Raw genomic sequence first — 22,031 nt, forward strand, 5'->3', positions numbered from 1 at the left:
CAAACCTTTTTACCACCAAATAATGTGATCAACATCAATTATTTGTTATTTAGTTTATATATGTATAGATATCATCATTGATTTGCATTTAACATGGAGAATTTAAAATGTGTAATATCCATTCATGTGGCGCCACCTGTGTTCAGTTTTCACCGATTTAAATATTCGATAGTGGTTTAGGGATGAAATATATTTATTGTTTTTTACTTTTGTTATTATTGGGAATAATTTATATATCTTGTCAACTTTGCGACACTGCCTGGCAATGTAAATGTCCATGTATACATTTGCATGGAAGAGAAAAGGATGTCTGCATACCTTACTATGGCCCCTCTCCCCGTACCTCTGTTATCCAAGGGGCATGCAGTTGATAGTTTTTATTTTTCTGGAATATATATGTAATTTTTTTAACATTTGGAGCAGACACCATTGTCTAAAGTAAATTTCTCTTTGAAATTCACTTTATAAATACGTCATCAAGATCGATGTCTCAAGATGCCAATTGTATTTACTATATTACTACAAATTGCATCTAGAATTTGCATTACCAATGAGTGCTTAAAAATAAAGTAGAAAAATTGTACAATTTTACGATTGCAGTGTCAAAAGAGCAAAATATCTGCCATTGTAATTTCAACTTATGATTTTTCGTGACCATATCGTAAACGGCGTTACTATATCGGTTTGAAAGTGTCACACACTTGCATATATTTTGAGATATAAATTATAAAAGTGGACTTTACTTGAAGCACAAAACCAAAATTGAAAATTAGCTTTATATTGACATTAGAATTAATATGCATTTATTTCTTTATAATTTAGAACAGTGTTTTGTAAACTTGATTGTTTTAAAAAAAATGTGATGTTCTGATTATGAATTTATGGCAAAATGTTTTTTTTTCTATTTTTATACCATAATATAATTATTATTAGTTATGTAATAAATGATTTGTTAGAAAAAATATTGTTTTTAATTTTACATTAACACAAAGTTTCAGAGACTGTTAATATGATAAGAAAGAATGACTATAGTAAAAAATGGTTTTATCACTCAACTCAATTGCAAAAATAATTGTAAACCAGGAATAGAATGAAAAAAAAAGTGATTTTTGACTGCATTTATTTATTTTTTAATAAATATATGCGACGCAACAAATAGGGTACATATCCATATTTCCATCTCATCAGACAAAACAAATGCTACTACAGTCAGGAAACTATTGATTTTTAGATAAATTCAACTATTCTAGAGATGTTTACAAAACCAAAATCCATACTGTATTGTAAATATCTCCAAAGATCGCGATCAGCAGAAGAATTTGAGGTAGGCTCTCTTGTACCATTGGACAGGGTCACTGTGAGCATAGTACTCATGGAAGATCGGCTCCACAAGGGCATCTGGGGGCACGAGTTTGTAGACGCGCTCGCCATAATAGGTCCCGACCTGGTAATCAAATCAATTTAATTTAAAAAATGTCTAATATATGATAATGTTATGCTTTTATCATTACAATCCTCATGTCTTCCAAGCCAAAATTAAGCCTCACAACATTACATAATGCAGCAATGGAAATATTACTGTCCGTATTTTGTAAATGTGTGTGTGTGTTTCTAAATTTATATAATAAAACCGATATTGTAAAATTCACATATTTGTTATAGTTTTAATTTGTTTTTTCTACTAATTCTTGTATAAAATATTTTTAATTGTTCTATAATATTGCATTTAAACAGATAAATGTTTAAAACATAATTATGTTAAAAAATGTGCAATTTTGTTGTTCTTTATTTATGAAATATCCAGGCACAGCACACTTTATTCTAATTATATGGACTTAAAGTAATTCCACTTCAAAAACTAAAAATAATTAGAATTTAACTAATTAAAAATTGTTCATACTCCTGCTAAATCAGCTTTGAGCTTATATTGTGTGGGTCCTGCTTGCCTATCTCATTCTTACATATATGTTAATATGTTTTCTCCTTTCAATAAATTCAGAAATAATGCTCTGTAGCATGTTCAGGTATGTTCCTCTAGTTAAAAAAAATAGTATGAATTACTATTTTTTATAATAAGGGATTGGACTGATTTTTATTTTTACGACTATTACTTTTGTATAAATATAACACAATCATCATTATTTCAGCCATTATCCATTCATTGCTGGACATAAGCCTCCCCTATAGATTGCCATAAGAGATGGTCCTGAGTTACCACTGACTCCCTGCATTTCAGGTCATCACTCCATGTAGTAAGGGGTCATCCTACACTGAGGATATAATGATTACTTTTACTCTAAAAATATACTTTTAACAGGCTAATTCTTGCTATTTGTAGTCTTCATTAGTTAACCAATAGTGTAACCATTTTATCCATAAGAAAAATACTTGATTATTACCTCCCATCCAGGTACGTCACGCATGAGCTCAGCCTCAGCGTCGCGATTACGACGAAGCTGTTTCAGATATTCCCTGTCCCTCTCAGCAAGCAGCATTGGGTATATTGCCATTTTAGCTGAACGCATTTCAATTTCATCCCTTTTTATTTGCTTATAATTTATATTATACAGATATAATCCACCAATTGTCATTCCAATATAACCAGCAAACATAGCATAACCTGGAAAACAGTTTTATATTTTATTATTGTTATTACTAGTGCATAACAGAAACTCTTAGAAAGGAAATAGGCCTTTGCCTAGTAATAGAAGATAATAAAAAAAAAAAAAGTAGAAAATAAAAGTATAAAGTAAAAAGAGGCCAACTTTTTGATATTTCAAGAGTAAAGTCAATATTTTACTAATTTTATGTATGGATAGGTAGGGATAGGTAGCAACATCCCTTAACAATTAAGTTTACTTAGTTGTCTCTTACAACACCCACAGGAAAGGAAGGGGTGGCCCATTATCTGCCGGGACCATGTAGCCAAAATAAAAAAAAAATAAACAGTAATATATTTAATAATGAAAAATCTAATCAGATATTTATTAAGTTTGTACTGTTATTTTAATAGACATATTAAAATAAGAATAGACCCCAAAATTTATATATATATAATTGCGTAAAGAGTAGGAAGATGATAATGATTTTAATAGATATACCAAGACTGTAGAAAGGTAGTATCAAGGTATATACTTTGATGTTACATCCCTTGAAAATTCATAATAAATCATTTTGTACTGGCAAAGGCCATCAAGCAAGACAATTAAAAACGGTAAACGTCTTCTATGACATGAACATCAATATATATATATATTAAGATGCTTATAATTTCCTCGATATTAGGCGATAACTAAAGTGTACACTTTATTTCGTAAGACAGGTAAAATTTTATGGGTTTTCTACAATATATTTTTTATTTAATCTGATTTATTCAACGTGTTCTCAAATAAATTTAAATAACACAGTAATTTTTAAACTAGGATTCTTGAAAGCTAAGCCTAATAAGCAAATAATAATAGAAAATAAAGAAAGTAGCATAACCTCTACAAGATTACATAATGTATTGTTTACAATTTGTTAAGACTTATATCTAACAATTTACTTACCACTAAAATATTGTTTTGCTGGTATTCTTTTATAGGGGATGGGCTTGTAGCCCCCCGGAGGGGGCAAATCTTGTTTTCTGGCTACTTGGCAAGCCTCAGCCATACTTGAACTTTTGACAATTTAAAAAATCTTTTGACAATTGTGTTTAATTTTTTTTTTTGACAACCAAGTGACAATGATTGAGTTTTGTTCATGTATTGCGTACGTAAGTACCGCATCTGGTATCGCACCTATAGCTAAATCTTAAAAATAAATAAAATTGTTATTGCCATGACGACTATTTATCGAGTAAATAATTCAGTATTCATATTCATAAAGTACTCAGTTTTATATTAAAAATTAGGTGTTCGTAATTTCTTTTGAATATGAATTTAGATACTACGGACGAAGGGGTACAAGCAGATATTCTAGAGTCGATAAACGAAGAGCCGACCTTGAAAATTAGACCTCTTGAACGTATTAAGCTCCATCCGAAAGTTCCCATAGAGCCGTCTGCTTATGGCAAAGGAAAGAATTTCAGCCGACCTTGGATTCTACAAGATGGACGAGAAGTACCTGAGCAAGGCAGCGAAATGCGCGATAATTACAGGGTGCCTAAAAAATGCACACACGGAGAAGGTGGCTATTAGATTCAACACTGATTACTTTTATTAGTCCGTAATATAGTATTTATATTCTTGTTTTAAATACTCGATGTATCGTTATCAAATCTTTTTTAGGTATCCGTAAACGAATGCTTACGGATTTTTTTTGGGAACAAATGTTGGATGAAGTTATTAATGAATTGGCAACTTCTCAGCCAGTTATGGAGTATTGCACTGAGCATGATGCTAATTATGTAAAAGAAAATTTTGAACCGCGTAACTTAGAAGTTACGGCAGATAAAAAAGTAAGCTAACCTACAATTAAATATTTACTAGTTTATAAGTAGGTGTAGTACTGAGCTTAGTATATAATACAATCTCTGCTACTTCGCCACCGTATATCGATAGCGCAGATGGGATCACAATTTCAGTTCCAATTTATTACAAAACTCCATTTATGAATTTCAATTTTAAGCATACTTAGGTACTTTTAATTTACAGATGCATTTGAAATATCCTCTATATGGAACTGGTTCGAGTGCAATTACTTTTTACAGCGAAACAATAAAGAAAACTGGGCCCGTAAGTATTTTTTTTTCTATGTCTACCATCTGCTTGAGTAAAATAGATAATTAAATGGATATTTATCAGTGTAGAGGTGTTTAGCACTCGGTTCCAACTGTATCTAATTCTAACTGTAACTGTATATAGTTTCATCGTTCAAGTAGTATGGTAGGTAAATTAAATATACACAATCTCCGTGATGCAGTGTAATTCATCTACTAACCCATATTGGAGGATTAAGGGATTGTGAGTAATGCGGACTACCAGCCTCACTCCAGCAATATACTGTCAGATCAATCTCCCCGCGGTCCCTCCTGGAAATCATCGTCTTTTTGTAATTCTAAGTATGTTCATTAGGATGGTCTAATTGACCTCCTTTTCATTCTCATCTATTACCCCTGAGTATTGCTCCACCAGCGTGTAAATACCATTAGCGTAGGCGAAGATAACATTCCATTATCATACATTATAAAAAAAAAACTGTGATGCAGTTGTGGGCATGTTTCTTTGCGTTAATAAGGTCGTGGGTTCGATTTCCGCTCACTCTAATTTCGGAAACAAACTTATCTGAATTATAATTCATATGGAATACATCAAAAGATTTAATATACAATGGCGGATTTATCCCATAAAGGGATTTCTTACAGTCAACCTTTGAGAAGCTGAAAGAAAACTGTAGAATGTACAAGGGTAATAACCGTACAGCTACAGACAAACTAAATAATAATAATTGGTGTGATTGTAGTGCACTGAATATTATTATAATTGAACTCTGTTTTAGGGGGAAATATTGGAGAAATTTCGAAGGTGTCAATACTTCACGAAGCCAATGGAAGAAAGAATGGATGATGGTTGGGTTTTGTAATATTTTTTGTACGTACACACGTTTGGTTAATGATAAATTTACAATAATAAAAAGTGTTCATCATTATTTTCTTTGTTCCTTCAAAAATCATCATTCTGATCAAAATAAAAAAATAGCACATACAGACAAAACATTAGACGGTCTTGTCGCTACAGTAATGTTTTATATAAACAACCTTGCGCGGTGGACGTGGATGTCCATTATTGGTGGATTAAGCCCATCAGCGGCCCGGAGAAGCGAAGCTAAATGAGGCCCCAGTATAAGTTAATAAGAAGTTGATGTAATTTTGGAAGCTTTATATTTTAGTTCACATTTGTGTGTATAAGTATTTGTTTATTTAGTAAAAAATCTTGCAAATGAAATTTTATATTAGATTTAAATAAATAGATTTAGAATATGGATATGGAGGAAAATGGAAAGCGTTTGAAGGCTCATCAGGAACAGAGACCCCCCACCACGTTAATCCACCACTGCGCAGTATTTTAATACTTATTTTTAAAATAACCGTTATAACATATAAAGATCCATACACTGACACGCAATTAAGATTTTTTTATACCACGAAGGCGGGAATTATTCAATAAAACTCCATTTTGGAACAGACCATTGGTAAGTTTTTTTTTTTTTTATTTTTGTTTTAATAATGTTACAGAACCATAGATTCACCAACAGATAATACATTACTACATTTATGCAACAGAAACCAAGCATAAAGCCCATTTGATGGTAAACAGTCACAGTCACTATAGCCTATGGATATGAGTAAATTAATATTTGTATACCATTCTTACAATAAAATAATATAACCAATAGGGAGTAAATTACAATCTCCCAAATCAGACGAAATAATTTTGATAATTTGTTCCTGTATGGCACATATACTCCTACGTAATATTATATTCATAATATCTCTGAGAAATTTGTTTAATTACACGAAACATTGAAAAAAATGGTCCCGTCTTATCACTTAGAGTTTAGAGCTTTTATACTCAGATATAAACACGCACGCGCAAACAAACAACAATTACAAAAACTTTAAAATGTAACTATCCAATAAATATGATATAATAATACAAAATTACAAATGTACGTAATTTAAAAGGCTTCCCAGATACAGTGTAGACCTATGTGGGAACCACATTTTAAGGAATTTTGTGCGTTTCATATTTTAATGAAGTTATTATTATTATTACATAATACCAATAGTATTGAGAAACAAATACTTGAAAACTTGATAAAAAGCTTCAAAACAATAGGTCATCATCGTCCCAGTTATGAGGGTAGCACGCTGGATCTGGCTTGATATCCCCCATCGAATCGGTGCTGGTTGACAATGGTGCAGTGCAGGGGTGTAAAATACTCGTAAGATGCTCCAGCGAACGAATACGCGACGAGGATGCATCACTTGAGACTGTTAACAAGTTGTTTATTTTACTGAATTATTTTCCGGAAGTCCATATCACTGGTTATTTAATTAGGATTATTTTGTTTAATTCGGCTATCATTATTATGTGTACGACTGCCAACACTCGAAGATTACCCATCACTATTAGTGTCACAGTCTTCTATATTAGCCAATATTATATATTTGTTTATTACTTTATTGCACCAATATTACAGGAATTGTTGAAGGATTTTCAATAAGCATAGAGTAGTACAAAAGGCAGTCTTATTGCTAAGCAATTTCTTTCAGACAACCTTATATATTGGCTAATATGGAATAATAGCGGAATTGAACAAAATAATTCTAATTAAATAACAAATATGTTTAGTTTGTTTCTATAGTAAATAATGAAAATATAAAAAATCAACGACAAACGAACAATTGACCCGACCATAGACAGTCGTAGAAGTAAAAAATTTGACTGAATGGTTATTAATTTAATTTAGAGAAAGTTTGTCATTGCTTCAAAAAATCTTGGTTACCTTTTCCTTAACTTCTGTTTTATGGTGCAATAACCACACTTTATTAGAAAATTATTATATTCTTATTGGTTAAGAATATACTTAGCTGTGCGAGTACATACTTTTTTTATGGATGGTAATATTAGGATAACTGCGCCTGCGCTATCGATTTACGCTGGTGGGACTAGAGTCTCCATTACTAACAATATCTTCATCTTGCTTTACCTAGTTAGGTATGTTAGTACTTAGGTACTAATTAATGACCAATAACAAATAGACAACTAGAAATGGTCAACGACAAACTAACTGCCCACCTGATGGAAAGCGGTAAACGTTGCCTATAAACATGAGTAGCACCATAGACATTACAGTATAACTACACAATGACACCCATCGTTTACGTTATGCGTTCATATTCCTAAGGATTAATTAAGTGGGTAGGTATACAAATTCATATCAAATTTAACGAACCACTAGAATCTCCGTTATCACCACAGGGTAGTTCGGGACGCAGTTTCGCGATGGTTTGACTTCGAATCTTCTTCGCTTTTACCATTTTCAGTCTATGAAACTCTTCCCTCTCCTAATTGTCGATAATAGAACATTAGAAATTGACAATATTTAGAAATGCATTAAAATAATTCGATTGATATTTTTTTATTTTAAGGTACGGCATTGGGCCTTTTAAGGTAGGGTATTGTTTCTCAATGCCCCCCGTAGCTACTGCTATGGCCTAATATAATACTAGATAGAACTTAATGCTCAAGAGGTAGACAGCAGCGTCCCTCTTAAAATATCACCAAAAACACCAAAGCTAACTGCGGTTGCTAATCTGCCTGCCAGCGACTAGTGCGTGGCAACTACTGGCAAAACCCCTTAATAGGGGGAGAGCTGTGTTTAGCAGTGGACAGTTAATATCATCATAAGACTAGATAGGAGTAATAACGTAAAAATGTAGATGCCCATGTAGTACCTACCTATCCAATAAATAATTTGTAAAAATTACTTCAAAATAGATTACCCTTTCGTCCATTTCCATCAGTATATAATTCTCGGTGTTACGTAATTTTGGCATAATTATTTTCTCAATACCATTTACTTTTCTATAACAAAATAGAGATAAAACTAAAACTTTCAATTCCTCGCATTCTTCAATCGCTATAAACTGATTGAGATTTCTATTGAAGTTATTGTTCTTGCTTCTTATTGACTTGACTATTCACATACATAACGAATATCTAGTTGGGATGTTTTAGTAATTGATAAACTGTATCAATGTTATAATTAAAAACTAACAATCTGGTCCGGCTTTGCACGAGTAAACAGAATTAAAAAAAAAAAAACAAATCTATGTTACTTGCTGATAACGTAACTTTATATATGTGAAATAATTTAAAAAATTTATTGAGTAGCTCTTGTGTTTATCCATTACAAACAATGAAATCTTTTCTATTTATAAATTAGTATTGTTAAGTATTATATTATCTGTGATATAGTTAACATTATTGAATAAGGTAACAGGTGGTTTTCATAGAATATTCATCCTATAACGCTATATATTAACGACAATGACCTTTATCTCTCGGATCTCTGTCTACCCTTATTTGGTGGGTTGGCATAAAGTTAGATTAAAAAAATTACTGCAATTCTATACAATACCTGAGCGTAGTTCTAATTGCCTCATCCAAGAGTATACAAGTATTTCTAAGTGAGGCAAACTTAACGAGTATGCGGATCGCTTCTCTAAATGCCTTCTTAGCCTCCCCGGTGCGGTGGCCACCAGCTCCGAGGCCGGCGTAACGGAAAACATCGCCAACGGTCAAGTCCTCAACCGCTTGCAATGATACAGTCGCCACACCAGAGATGTTTTCAGATATACGTTGAACACGGACTTGAGCCTAAATTTGTGTCATAATCAGCAATGTTCACTACAGTCTACTTATGGATAAAGCTCTAAGTTCAAATACTACAATAATTTCCATTATTCCTATCATTAATTATAATAGTAAATAATGAAATTAAATATACGAAAAATCAGACTTTTAGTACACAAGATGGGTAATGGACCATCAAAGAAAAAAAAAAAACAATATTTTTAATAAAAGCTTTTCGTTATTTCAATATAAAAATTGAGGCATTTTATAAGTTTTCCAAGTTCATCTTAATAAGAGATCAGTAAGGAGTATATTAAGAATTATAAAAAAAAGCTTTTGGAATCAGAACTTAGATTATAATTATTAAGAATCGGAATTAGATCCGATACAAAAAAATATATTTATCCTACGATGCGGTCTCGTTTCCAAACTAAACAAATAATACCTAGGTAAGTACACTTACTTGCCCAATATTTTCTAGAACTAAAGCATTAGGCTCTCCATTAGTGAATTTAATTGCTGCCAGAGATATATAAGCTTCCTTTAGCGTATGACCCAAGATGGCTTGAGTGGAAGCTAGTTCCGCGGTCGCTTGCCTGCCCCTTATACGTAGAGCTTCGGCTTTCCGTTTCAACAGCTGATACCCACGTTTTACTTGCTCCTGGCGATGGATTATCTCCCTCAACATGAACATAGACGCCGTGACCGGGTAACGATTTTCTGTATTCATGTTTCGTTTGGTTTTCTTTACCCGTCTTCCTTTTGTAGGAATTGCCTAGCTCTATAAACTGTCAGATGTCAGTTTGATTAATTTTTTATTTTTCATAGAAAGAATTAGCAAGATTCTTTGGATTATGTTTTGTAAATAGATTTAAATACTTACCTAATGTTCATCAATATTTTACATGTTGAAAATATAAACCAGTATGAAATAGAAACACAGATGATAGAAATAGTCTTTATTTCATAATTATAATCTTTACACTTTAATCATTCATATCCTTAATCATAACCGTTAATATCACAATATACCAGTGATATTAACATCCACCCAATCCAATTTTAACGTCCATATATTAGACATCACTGTATGATACTCATATCAATATTGTCTAAATCTCAACTATCTTGCCAATAGTTATAGTTTCCTAATGGTGGCATAGGAGGTCCATTTGGAGGTCCTGCTCCGGAACTATATGGTGAACCTTGAGGAGATCCATATCGAGGCCGAAACCAGGGCCTGCTGGTATATTGGTACTGATTATTCGCGTAAGCTGCCAAGTTCTGTCCTGTAGCATTAGGGTACGGATTCTGGGAATTTTGATTTGGAGGGAAGTTCAAATTGGGCATGTTAGGAAGACTCGGCGGAGGATAGTTTTGGTTTGGTGCCGGTGTTGTGGACGGAGAGAAGTTGCTTTGTGACGTGTTCTGTGTGCTCGGTGTTCCCGAGCCATAGCTTTGGTTACTTGATTGTGAATTCGCTCCATTCGTTGGATTAGGGTTATAGTTCGGTGGTGGCTGTGTTATTGTGGTTTGATTTACATTGTAACTCGTAGTCTGGTTGGCACCATTAGATGTGCCATAATTAGGTGTAGCAGTCTGATTTTGCGGAGAGATTCCAGTCGTTTGCGTTGCTGAAGCATCAACAGAAGATGGGAAATTTTGTTGACCAGGATTTTGTACACTTGTTGTGCCTGACATAGAGTAATTGTCTTGAGAAGATGAGATGTAATTTGTCTGGTTGTTAGTACCATTTGTGCTATCAGAGTCGCTGGTGGTATTGGACTGACCATTGCCATTGTTAGAGGCGGGATTGGTAGTTTGATTGTTTGCCAAATTATACTGTACGTTAGGATTATTGGGCGGGACCGTTATTGTTCCGGAATTAGCTTGCATCATGTAATGGGGAGGCATGTTTGTGTATTGTGTAGTTGGTGTCATGAAGGAGTTCTGGGGTACTATTTGGTGGACCGGTGGGGGTTGTGTCACGGGAATATTTGGAGGCGGATTAGTCATTGATGGCGGATTAGTCATTGGAGGTGGATTTGTCATCGGAGGTGGATTAGTCATTGGGGACGAAGGTGGAGGAGCTTGTACGATAGGTATCGTTCCAGAAACAGCTAAATTTTGATTTGTTAGCTGCTGCCCTGCGAGAGCAGCGTTTAGTTGTTGCGCCGATAGTTGAGTATTTAAATTTATACCAGCCGGCATGTAGGCGGAGTTGGCTGGCATGTTCATTGGCATCAATGGCACGTTATATTGAACTCCCCCAGGTACGGTCAATTGATTTGGCTGCATAACTGTCACATTCTGCCCAGGTTGTAACATTTGCTGTCCTATTATACTCGGAGGTAATGTTCCTGCTTGGACTAAATTGGGATGATTCGCCGGGATCATGTACACTTGGCTATTTGGCTGGCCAATTACAGTCGGCACTTGACTGATGTTTAGCGGGTTCTGTAATACAGTCATTCCCGGTGGTACAGTTATCATTTGTACGTTTTGAGCCGCGCTTTGAACTTTACTCGCTGACAAGTCTTGTTTCAAGCTATCTTTGCCAGCTTGGATTTGTATAGCGTTTCTGTCTATTTGTCTAATGTACATTCCGCTGCCATCTTGCGATACTCCTGAAGCTGCCACGCTGTAAACAGAATGAATGTAAATAATACTTTATGAAATATCATTACAATATGAAAATCATATATCAATAATTATTACTGAGTGTTTGAAAAATTTCACAGCAGGCGGGATTGGAACACGCATCGTCGACGCCATGCCAGGACCAAAATTCAAACATTTTCTTTCAGATAGGGGTTGTTCTGACAATTATAAAAAGCAAGAATTAGCCAAATAGATGCACTCATTCTGAAATGATGCGCTCACGTATATTTGGCAAATAATTTTAATTTATATAGTTAAACAGATAAGATAGTTAAACACATAAGTGAAGAAAAGTCTATATTATCGATTAAGTGCTAAATAGATTTACTATTATTTCACTGACACCGTTCTTTTTTTGAAGACGAAAAAATATTTATAAGTGCCTTACTTTGTTTGCTGTCCTGATGACACGTGAATAATGGTCCCATGAGCTGGATTAATTTTCGTCCCCATGCTGACAACGGTGTTGTCTCTAGCTGTAGATCACATAACATATATTGTAGTAACATTAACAATTACGAATCAATTTCTACGCTTCTGCACAATATCTACGCATTGCGATATTATTCACAATAATAGTGTAATCATGCATCTGTTTAAACATCTAAATATAATAATACAGCTGGCTGGAATGAAGTAGATGTACCTATAGGAACTAAATAAATCTGCAACCAAATAAAAAAAAATGCTGATTGATTTTGTCGCGATAAATTTCAAAGTTGCCTTGTTGATAGTCGGCTTAGCTAAATAAAGGAAGAAGCATGTAATATAAGCCGATAGTATTACTGTTTATTAATTTATAAATCAGCTTCCATCAGTATTGGCTGTAAAAATGGATATTTCAAGATAAAAATACAGTATTTTTAATTTTAACCCGGAGTGGTGTACCTGAAAGAATGTGTTTATTAAAGATCGAAGAACTAGTTCCTATCATCTTCAAAAATATTCGCTGGTATTAAACATAAAAAATAGTTCTTGTCGCCTTCAAAAGATGTTCACCGATTTCATAACACTGGTTATCCTAATTTGAAGACCATGCAACTGGTTTGGACCATGCAATTGTATGGCACTAAACACCAGCATGTTTCTAAGACCAGAAAAATGACAAATGATTCTATTTTCAAATACATTTAAAATTCAGCCTCATCGAAGTATTTTTTTTTCTGCTGGAAAGCAGAACACACGTCAAGGTCGATGAAATGTTAGATTTGCAGTTCTGTTTTTCAATGCTCGATAAACTAGGAAACAGGAGATGTAATTTTTACACAAAGACGAAGTGCTGGCGGGTAATATTGGTGACTTTTTATCCTATAAAAATGGGACGATTTCCTCTGGAAAAATAATAACCGCGCGAGTGTAGCTGAGCTGCTGGTAAAGCTAAAATGGTACACTTTGGTTTTTATATTTACGCAAATATTACGCATTACTGTGGAGCTACAGAAGACCTAGTTGCTGTTTTTCCCAAAATCAAGCAATCTGTGCGATTTTGTTGCATTTATTACGAGAATCAACTACGTATTTTTGATTACGCTAGAGCTTAATCTATTTTCAAAGTCATACGATGTAACTGAAATATCTAAACCAGATTAAAGTTCCTAAAAATTAGTAAAAAGAAAAAAAAATTAATTAGATGCTTTAACAGAGCATCAAATGCTGTAAGTTACGCAAATTTACGCAAAGACGTCCAAATGAAAAATTTACGCTCGCCAATCGCAATAATTATGATTCATGCATTGTAATATTGCATTTTACGCAGTGCAACGCATTTGCTACTATAATTCTACATATTTAAATGACAATTCTACGCTTGGCTCTGTTTATTAAGATATACCCTCTTATTTATAAAAAAAAAGTCAAACCTCTAAAAAACCTATATTTGTCACTGTCTTCCAAATTGAGATTTCAACGCAAATGTTTTTTTTATGAATTTTTATGAATGAAGGTTAGTTTAGAAATGCATTTCAAATAAGAAATTGACTATATAATGAACTATAACAATTAGTAATTGAAAAAAACAATTTACAATCTCACTATATTGAAAAAGTTTGTGAAAACATAAAGCAGTATATATAATAAGAGAATTCTATTCAATAATTACTAATATATAAACCACGCTGAGAGTATAAACTGTTTTTTTTTTTAATTTTAATATGGGTAAAAATACGCGAACGCATAAATAATACGCAAGCATTACCAGCTGCTTTTGTACTAACAGAGCCGGCCTTAGCCACCTGGCGCTCTTGGGGAAGTTTTTGACGGCGCATCGCAAAGACGAAAAAATAGTCATCGGAGATGCCAACAAAGGCCAGCTATTCAATGAACGAAATGAGACAAAATTACTCGTGCCAACGTTGAAATTTGATGCGATCCGTTATAGGCGAGCGACCCTTTAATTCACCGGGTCTCCGACGCTCCCCTCAATTAGGCCGGTATTAATTAATTTACTAGGATATATACATATGCTGGAGAAAAGCCAAAATTAATTCTAAATAAACGATTACGCGACAAACGTAATTTCAATTGCTCATGTACGGAGTCCTAAATTTATCTCCAATATTTAGAACCAGTTGTCAGTTTCTAAAGTAAAAATTGGCCAACGCCAACATTTTACGCTTTTAGGCGATGTATTTAAAATTAATTCTTCGTTTCTCGTGTTCTATTTACAGGGCCGGATTTAGAGTAATTCCCTAACGACGAACAAAGCCTTTAACTGAGGTGTCCCTGTGCAAAATGTTGACAGTACCAGACGGATTAATTAAGGACGGGGAAAAAGGGTCAGCATCTTTTGATGAAGCTAAAAAGTGTTGACGGCATCTGAATGCTTCTCTAACTAATGACAAAAAAAAAGTCAACGACGATTCACGCTGTTGTTCTTTCAAGAATAAAATTTGATATTTTATCAATCGTAGTTCTTCTCTTACATCACCGCGACTCATTTGGACCGCGCCAGCCCCGGTCCCATAAGCCAATATTGCCTATAAGATAAAGGATGGGCACTCTCCCTGCCTCTTACTGCTGTCTTTATAAACATTTGTTTTCCAATTAATACATTTATATCAGGCTGGAATACTACATACTAAATACAAAAGAAAATAACAAAAATATAAAAAAAATTAGGATGGATCCTTGTCTCTGTTATCTCTGTAAATAATTATTTGTTAAAATATTTTATATATTGTTTCTTCTTAGTATTCTCAGCTTGCGTTCTTGCCGTGTGGTCCCGGAATATAATGGGTCAGCCCTTCCTTTCCAGTGGGTGTCGTTAGAGGAAAATAAGGGAAATGGTTGAAGGTTGGGCAGGGGAGTCCCTCTTAAAACATCACCAAAAGCCTAACTGTAATTGCCAACTCGCCTGCCAAGTATGGCAGCTATTGGCAAAACCCCCTTATGAAGGAGGCCTATGTTCAGCTGTGGACAGTCAACAGCTAATATGACGATGATGAGTCTTGCATCTAAGAATACATTATTATACTGAAAAATAATTCATTAATGGCAGGTATACAATAGATGTGACATTAGTAGAACAAACTACGCCAATGCAATAAATCTAATGGTTCTAACATGCATGAAAATATTGATCGGCATTCGGATTTTTAGGCGATCGAGTAATACTCGATCAACGTAAAGTATTTTGTGAACTCGAATGTAAGGACTCTATACACGGTCAAGCAATTAGAATCAAAGCCTTAATATTCTCGTTCCAAAAGTGGAACGGTATTGTTCCAGCTTCATCTTTTATCGACTTACGCGACTTGATTGTGTGTAGACGCCTTAAATTTTTGTCATTCGATTTTTTTTTAATGTTGACCCAATAATTGTTGCTATACCTGTAAAGTATGGGAATAGCGACCTCAACGCAAGATTTTTATTATGTTAATAAAATTTTGACACGAAAACCAATTTTATTAATCTTACTAATAAGATCAGTTTTAAGATAGGTATTTTAATATTAATGTACGCTAGGCCATAATTTTACCTACAAAACTACACTAATATTAAAAACATAAAGAGTTAGACTACGCATTCGGCCAATAATAGCGTGTATTAGACATTTGAGCTGATATAAACTGAGGTAAAAACATTTTCTACATTTCATTTTCACTGATTCAAATGATTTTCAAACTTACTATAATAGATTTATGTAAAATAATGTTTTTTGTCAATTTATATCACCAAGCGCAGTAACCCGGTGTCCAATACCTGCGGCGGCGGTCCACGCGCGCGATTCTCTGCCCGAACCCTTGTCCTGAGACCTGCGGCATCACATCATTTGAATACACAACACGACAAACATACTTCTTGTCCCAGACACCGGCTTCAATGTCTTCGCCTTTTAAAAATTAAAAGGCATGCAAGCATTCACAATTCAATGACTCGAAATTCAAACTCATTCTAGAATTTTGTCTTTATATTTTATGAAAATTTTAAATTAAGAATTTCTCAATAAACAGGAAAGGGAAATGGATTTCATTTTGGAATTTAATTAATTTATTTCTCATTGATAGTTTATACTGTAAAATAAAACAAACCATTACATTATTCAATGTAATATCCGACACTAGGACTGAAACCAATTTCCCCTAATAATGTATAGGTAAAAATAGATTATACTTTCCACATTCCTTTGATTACTATATTTCATCACTTCTTCATTCAGTACTAGTCTTATCTTGCCCCTAGTGGTACTACCACACTTGCTACCGTCTAATGGTCTAATGAAGTAATTAAAAACGCCAATTGCAAAATTTTCTGTTTATTAAAATATCAACCCCTTTCTTTTTCCGGAGACTAATATGTAAAGAAGCTAAATCGTTTTAAAAAGACACTCGTAATATCTACTTAATATCTGAAATATAAGAGATGAGTTGATACAAATTTATTTAGATAATTAATGTATTTAATGCTTACCCAGCTGGCGCTATAGGTCGCAATTGCAGTTGATTTGGTGTACCATCTGATAGTCTCTTTTGCCCTCTCGCCTCTGGTCCACTTATATTTTTTGAAGACGTAGATGTATTCTGCAATTATTTGAAACAACACTAATTATTGCAATTAAAAAAAGAAAATAACGTTTTAAAAATTAATTACAAATTATAATATGTATAAGGATGTTCAGCAAAAATGTTAAATTACTGCAAAGATTATCATAAAGACAAACAGTGCAACATTACCTATATGAAAAAGAATAATAACACCTACCAACCAGCATTAGAAACAAAAAAAAAATTAAGATTTGTAATAACAAAAATGTAGGCAAAAAAGTATTACAGTGTCCCTTTACCTATATTAGTTCTAAAATATTAGTAACTTTAGAATTCAAATCACCACATGTTGGAATTTATGTTAAATTGTTTAATAAAATATAATAATCTATTTGTAAACATACAAAATTATTATTATTATCATGAAAATGGGAAAAATTATTAGCAAATGAACATGTTTATAGTAAACAGAGAATAGGAAGCTACAACATTGATGCACAGTGAAGGAAGGCTACATCTAAACATGATGCTCACTGATATAATCTGTGGAGACGATGCTTGTCCGGTTGATATAATATTTATCAAAGAACCACTGCTGACTATAGGCTGTTGAAGAATTGTAAACAATTTAAAAAAAAACTACCATTAATTAATATTATGTAAAGAATATTTCTTTAGCTACATTGATTAGTTTGGGACAAGATGGTTCTACTTGAATTATGTTTACATTATAACAATTTCTTATTAATTATTTGAAATATGATTTTTTAAATAATATTTTATTAGGCTGATAACAAATTACAACGTGTTGCTGATACAGTCAATTAAAAAATTATACCTCTTATATAAAACACATATTTCACACATCTCTTTCTCTTAAATAAGATTCTTAATTTAAAATGGAACTTTAGATTTAACATACTATAAATATTATCATCTTTCTGCCCTTGTTCCATATCTACTTGTGATCAGACTGATATGTCATTCAACTTTATTTGCTGACATTATTTACTCTGTTCCTGGCCATATCATTACACTTTTACACAGTCTATTCATCTCATTATCTTACAATCATCAACATTCATACTTAACATCTTTCTTACCACATTTCCTTCAGTTTCTTCTCAATTTCTCTGTCACTGAATCTAGAATTTCTGTTTCACAAGAATGAATAAGAGGGACTTCTTATTTAGGCTTGCCATATCATACAATAAAAATACCAATAAAATATTACATTATTCCTAAATTATAAATAAAATACATACCTTTTGATTGAGCTGCATAATAGTGCCAGTAGCTTGTAGCTGCTGCAACTGAGCAGCGCTTAACGGTAAGGATGTTTGTGGAAGACCTCCTGCTGGTGCTATCTGTACATTGATAATGATAAATATGAATAATTATTAATTATTTCTGTACAATATATTTTTATTAAATCTGTTTACACAGCTACTAACTTGAATATTTGTTTTCTTGAAATAATCGCAAACTATGAAACATATTATGACAAGTTAAATAAAAAATATTAAACTTAAAAAAAAATTTTAAACTTTTGTTCTTATTTTTTTTATCAATGATATCAATAAACATTTTTTTTACTTTTTTTTTAAGTATCATTTCAAAACAATTTGCATGATATAAATGATCTTTAGAAGCCAACAAAAAGAGAACCAACTTTCATAAGTTACCTGTCTGTGTTTTGATTTAAATTTATCTATATAAAGAGGAAAGATTTGATTGTTTGTTTATAACGGGTAAACTTAAAAACTACTCAAACGAATTTAAAAATTCTTTCACTTATTGACTATTACATTATCAGACAGTAACATAGTATATATATTATTTTTGTTAGTCTATCTATATCTGTGCAAAGCAGAGTTGAATCATTACTTTCATATAAAACTGTCAATCTTAGATTGAGTTCTATACATCCAACATTGTTTATTTCATTTAAAAAAAAAACTCTAACAACAAAAATTTTGAGTACTTACAGAAACAAATTGTTGCGACTGCAAGTTGGCTAAGCCCGATTGACTAGAAGTCAAATCTTGCAGCTGTTGATACGGTATGAGCATAGTCTGTGACCCTGGGACTGTCCACTGCACAGTATCAGAGCCCTGTATGTGATATTTCACATCTTTATCTCCTTTATCTGTGCTGTATAAGATTTTCTGTGAGGCATTTGTACTTGGGGCAGCACAGACCACAGGAGTAGCAGTGGCAGAGCTTACAGTTGTAGTATCGGCAGCTGAAAGGCTCGCTTGTGGAAAAGACAGCCCATTTGGCAGTATCATAGACATAGAAGAAGGTACTCCGCTCAGCCGCAATTGTGTCACATTAACAGGCTGCATGCTGGATATATCAACAATTTGGGTAGCCCCAAAATTTGGTTGTTGTAAACCTAAAGATTGTGCTATAGGCAACGAGGTGAAATTGGTGTTTGAAACTTGAACACCAGGCTGGACTATAGGTATTAGCTGTCCATTTTCTTGATTTAACACATACTGTTGTTGGGGCAGAAGTTGTAAGACTGTAGGTTGACGCATGGTCATCAGCGGTGTACTTGCTGGTGCGACACTCACTACTGGAGGGATGACCGTGTGCTGTGCTGATGTCAACGTCGACGAAGTTGGCAAGGAAACAGTGACGACTGGTGGTGGAACTGACATGGGAGTACTCGTTGTAGTTAACGTAGGCGGGGGAACGTTCAGCGACGGTGGAGGCCCTCCGGCATGAGCAGCGCTCCATTGCGCCAATTCAGCTCGTATAGTCTCAATAAGATTCTGTGCTAACGCCCGCGCGGCCGCTAGTGATTCCGCTCTTGTATGATGCAATGCTAAATGCAACGGTTCAAACTTATCTCCTTTTAAAACCGCTGTAACTCCTGTTTCAGACCGTATATATTCTAAGTTTGTGCTATTCTGCAAAAGGAATGCAGTTTATTAGCGGATTTTTATAAAATCTAATCGTTTATTGACAAAAGGCAAAGAAAACTTACTGGTCCTAGAATGCGACTTTTTATGTCAAATGCAGTCGGGGCATTATCCAAACCTATGTAAACCTTATCTAAAAGACCACCAGACATTGTTTTTAAGAAATTTTCCTAGTAGTTAATTATAATTATTTAAATTTTACAAGAAGCATTTTCTAACTCGTTATAGAAAAAACGTAAACGAGTGATCGTTTGACATTTGGAATTACAGTTTAGAAATCAAGTTTAAAAAATTAATAAAGTACAAAGTTAGTTTAATAAGTTTAATATAAAAAATAAAAATAGATTATGGATAATGTAAAATGTATCATTATTTCTTGCAAAAAAGTGCAAAAGTTGTATATTTTATAATATTTTTTATGCAAAAACATATAAAATTGTGAGACTTTTTAGAATATGATATTTTTGAACGAAAATTGAGAATTTTATTATTATACATATTTTTAGAGTAGCGATGTGCGAATCCGAATAATTTTTCCATTCAATGTAGTTGAATTAAAAAATTAGTAAATACTAATATAATAATTCGACTACAAAATTAGTAATATACTAATTTCCGTAATATAATGATTTTACTAATTAATAACTAATTACAACAAAGTCCTTTCTCTGAATCTATTTACAGCATTCCACAGTCTTTATGACTGTGGATTAAGTGCATTACTTAATAATAAGTAGTACATTACTATCCTAATAAAAACGACGATGAAAAAAAAAACGCCACCTAGTAATAAAATATAATTTTTCTATCGAATATTGGTACTTTTTACTAAATTCTAATTGACAATACTCTTATCCAATAAAAATTGAGTCATTTCAACGATCGGGTCGACTGGACTATATTCGTATCGACTCGTATATTAATGACCACTAATGAATGATAATTAGTTGTGAAATGAATCAAATGATATTAGTACTCGGACAACATTAGTAGTCGATTTATATTAGTAGTCGGATAAATAAAATTAGTAGTCGAATTATTTCAAATTCATTCGATAAATCTTAATGATAGGCTCGGTCGAATTAATAAAGTTTCTCATCGCTATTTTAGAGTTGCATAGCAAAAATGCATAGGAACCTTTATGATGCGACTTTGTCCTTTCGTCCTTCTGTCACAACGTTATATCTAGGTATATAACGCTATAGTGATGGGACTCGATTGATTTTTTTTCACTCGAGTCACTCGGTACTGATAAGTTACTCACTCGAATGCCACTCGAGTGAAGATAAAACTCAAGTGATTTTTATTGACTCGAGTCACTCGGAATATAAAACTCGAGTGACCAATATTTTAAAACGAATAAAACAGTATTAATTTTACATAGAAAATGTGTATTCATTTTCTCAAAAAAAAAAAAATCTAAACAAAATGTAAAAAATAGATTTTTCCTTCAAACTAAACCTGTCATACATAATCAAGAAACCTCTTGTATCAACTGTCAGTCAAATTAAAATATTATAATCTACTACTAATAAGTTTTAATCCAATTTAATTTATTCTAACAAGGAACTTTCATGAGATCTAAATATGAACAGTTTTATTATGTTCTTACACAATTTATGTAATAATATACGTGTTTTAAAATTAACTTAAATAAAACTTAAATAAACTTAACAAAAAAAAAAAAACAGAAATAATGTATTTTTAATGAGATAACAAATTTAACTGAAATTGGTGTAATAACTACTTTAAAAAATTGAATTGATCAATTTTTCCCCTACCAAACGGCTTCGATAATATCGACTTCAGCACACTTGCTAAAATAATAGAAGAATGTTTCTCCGTAACCTCTCTAGTAGTAATAGTTTGCGAAAAAAGTTTTGAATTATAAGTATTGTAATAGTTGGGTATGCTTTATTATTGTCAGAAGTCCATAAATCTGTTGTAGCAGCCGTATATTCAACTAAATGTAGAATATCTACAATTATAGTGCGTGCGGCATGATAAGCATCAGGAAGAATTTTCTCTCTTAAAAGTTTCCTGCTACCGCGGGTAAACTTGTCACAATTTGAATTTTTCACTCGGCTCGGTATAAACTGCTCGAGTAGTACGAGTCA

At 33.0% G+C, this 22,031-nt stretch overlaps 4 protein-coding genes across 5 annotated transcripts; 1 reads left to right on the top strand and 3 right to left on the bottom strand.

The window, feature by feature from the left end:
• Positions 1-1,103: 1,103 nt before the first annotated feature.
• Positions 1,104-3,703, bottom strand: LOC113510709 (NADH dehydrogenase [ubiquinone] 1 alpha subcomplex subunit 13). The gene is made up of 3 exons (XM_026894216.3): positions 3,549-3,703; positions 2,400-2,620; positions 1,104-1,444 (listed from the first exon to the last, which is right to left on the bottom strand). Exons 1-3 carry the CDS (start codon positions 3,649-3,651, stop codon positions 1,307-1,309), a joined length of 462 nt encoding a protein of 153 aa, XP_026750017.1. The 5' UTR covers positions 3,652-3,703; the 3' UTR covers positions 1,104-1,306.
• A 25-nt stretch (positions 3,704-3,728) lies between these two features.
• LOC113510781 (uncharacterized) lies at positions 3,729-5,956 on the top strand. The gene is made up of 4 exons (XM_052902485.1): positions 3,729-4,167; positions 4,269-4,438; positions 4,635-4,715; positions 5,479-5,956. The coding sequence occupies exons 1-4, from the start codon at positions 3,915-3,917 to the stop codon at positions 5,560-5,562; spliced, it is 588 nt and encodes a 195-aa protein (XP_052758445.1). The 5' UTR covers positions 3,729-3,914; the 3' UTR covers positions 5,563-5,956.
• A 24-nt stretch (positions 5,957-5,980) lies between these two features.
• Positions 5,981-10,228, bottom strand: LOC113510877 (V-type proton ATPase subunit D-like). Its single transcript, XM_026894428.3, has 5 exons — positions 9,805-10,228; positions 9,127-9,365; positions 8,489-8,570; positions 7,939-8,050; positions 5,981-6,973 (listed from the first exon to the last, which is right to left on the bottom strand). Exons 1-5 carry the CDS (start codon positions 10,069-10,071, stop codon positions 6,807-6,809), a joined length of 867 nt encoding a protein of 288 aa, XP_026750229.2. The 5' UTR covers positions 10,072-10,228; the 3' UTR covers positions 5,981-6,806.
• A 57-nt stretch (positions 10,229-10,285) lies between these two features.
• Positions 10,286-20,169, bottom strand: LOC113510689 (myb-like protein U). Of its 2 annotated transcripts, XM_026894191.3 has the most exons (8): positions 19,980-20,169; positions 18,973-19,902; positions 18,250-18,351; positions 17,519-17,590; positions 16,911-17,020; positions 16,203-16,255; positions 12,391-12,478; positions 10,286-11,982 (listed from the first exon to the last, which is right to left on the bottom strand). In XM_026894191.3, the coding sequence occupies exons 1-8, from the start codon at positions 20,064-20,066 to the stop codon at positions 10,461-10,463; spliced, it is 2,964 nt and encodes a 987-aa protein (XP_026749992.2). In that variant the 5' UTR covers positions 20,067-20,169; the 3' UTR covers positions 10,286-10,460. The 2 variants fall into 2 exon arrangements, with proteins under 2 accessions (XP_026749992.2, XP_026749993.2); XM_026894192.3 differs by lacking the exon at positions 17,519-17,590.
• Positions 20,170-22,031: the final 1,862 nt, after the last annotated feature.

The sequence above is a fragment of the Galleria mellonella genome, unplaced genomic scaffold, assembly GCF_026898425.1.
Source record: "Galleria mellonella isolate WM207_F2 unplaced genomic scaffold, CSIRO_AGI_GalMel_v1 utg905, whole genome shotgun sequence".
Lineage (NCBI taxonomy): Eukaryota > Metazoa > Arthropoda > Insecta > Lepidoptera > Pyralidae > Galleria > Galleria mellonella.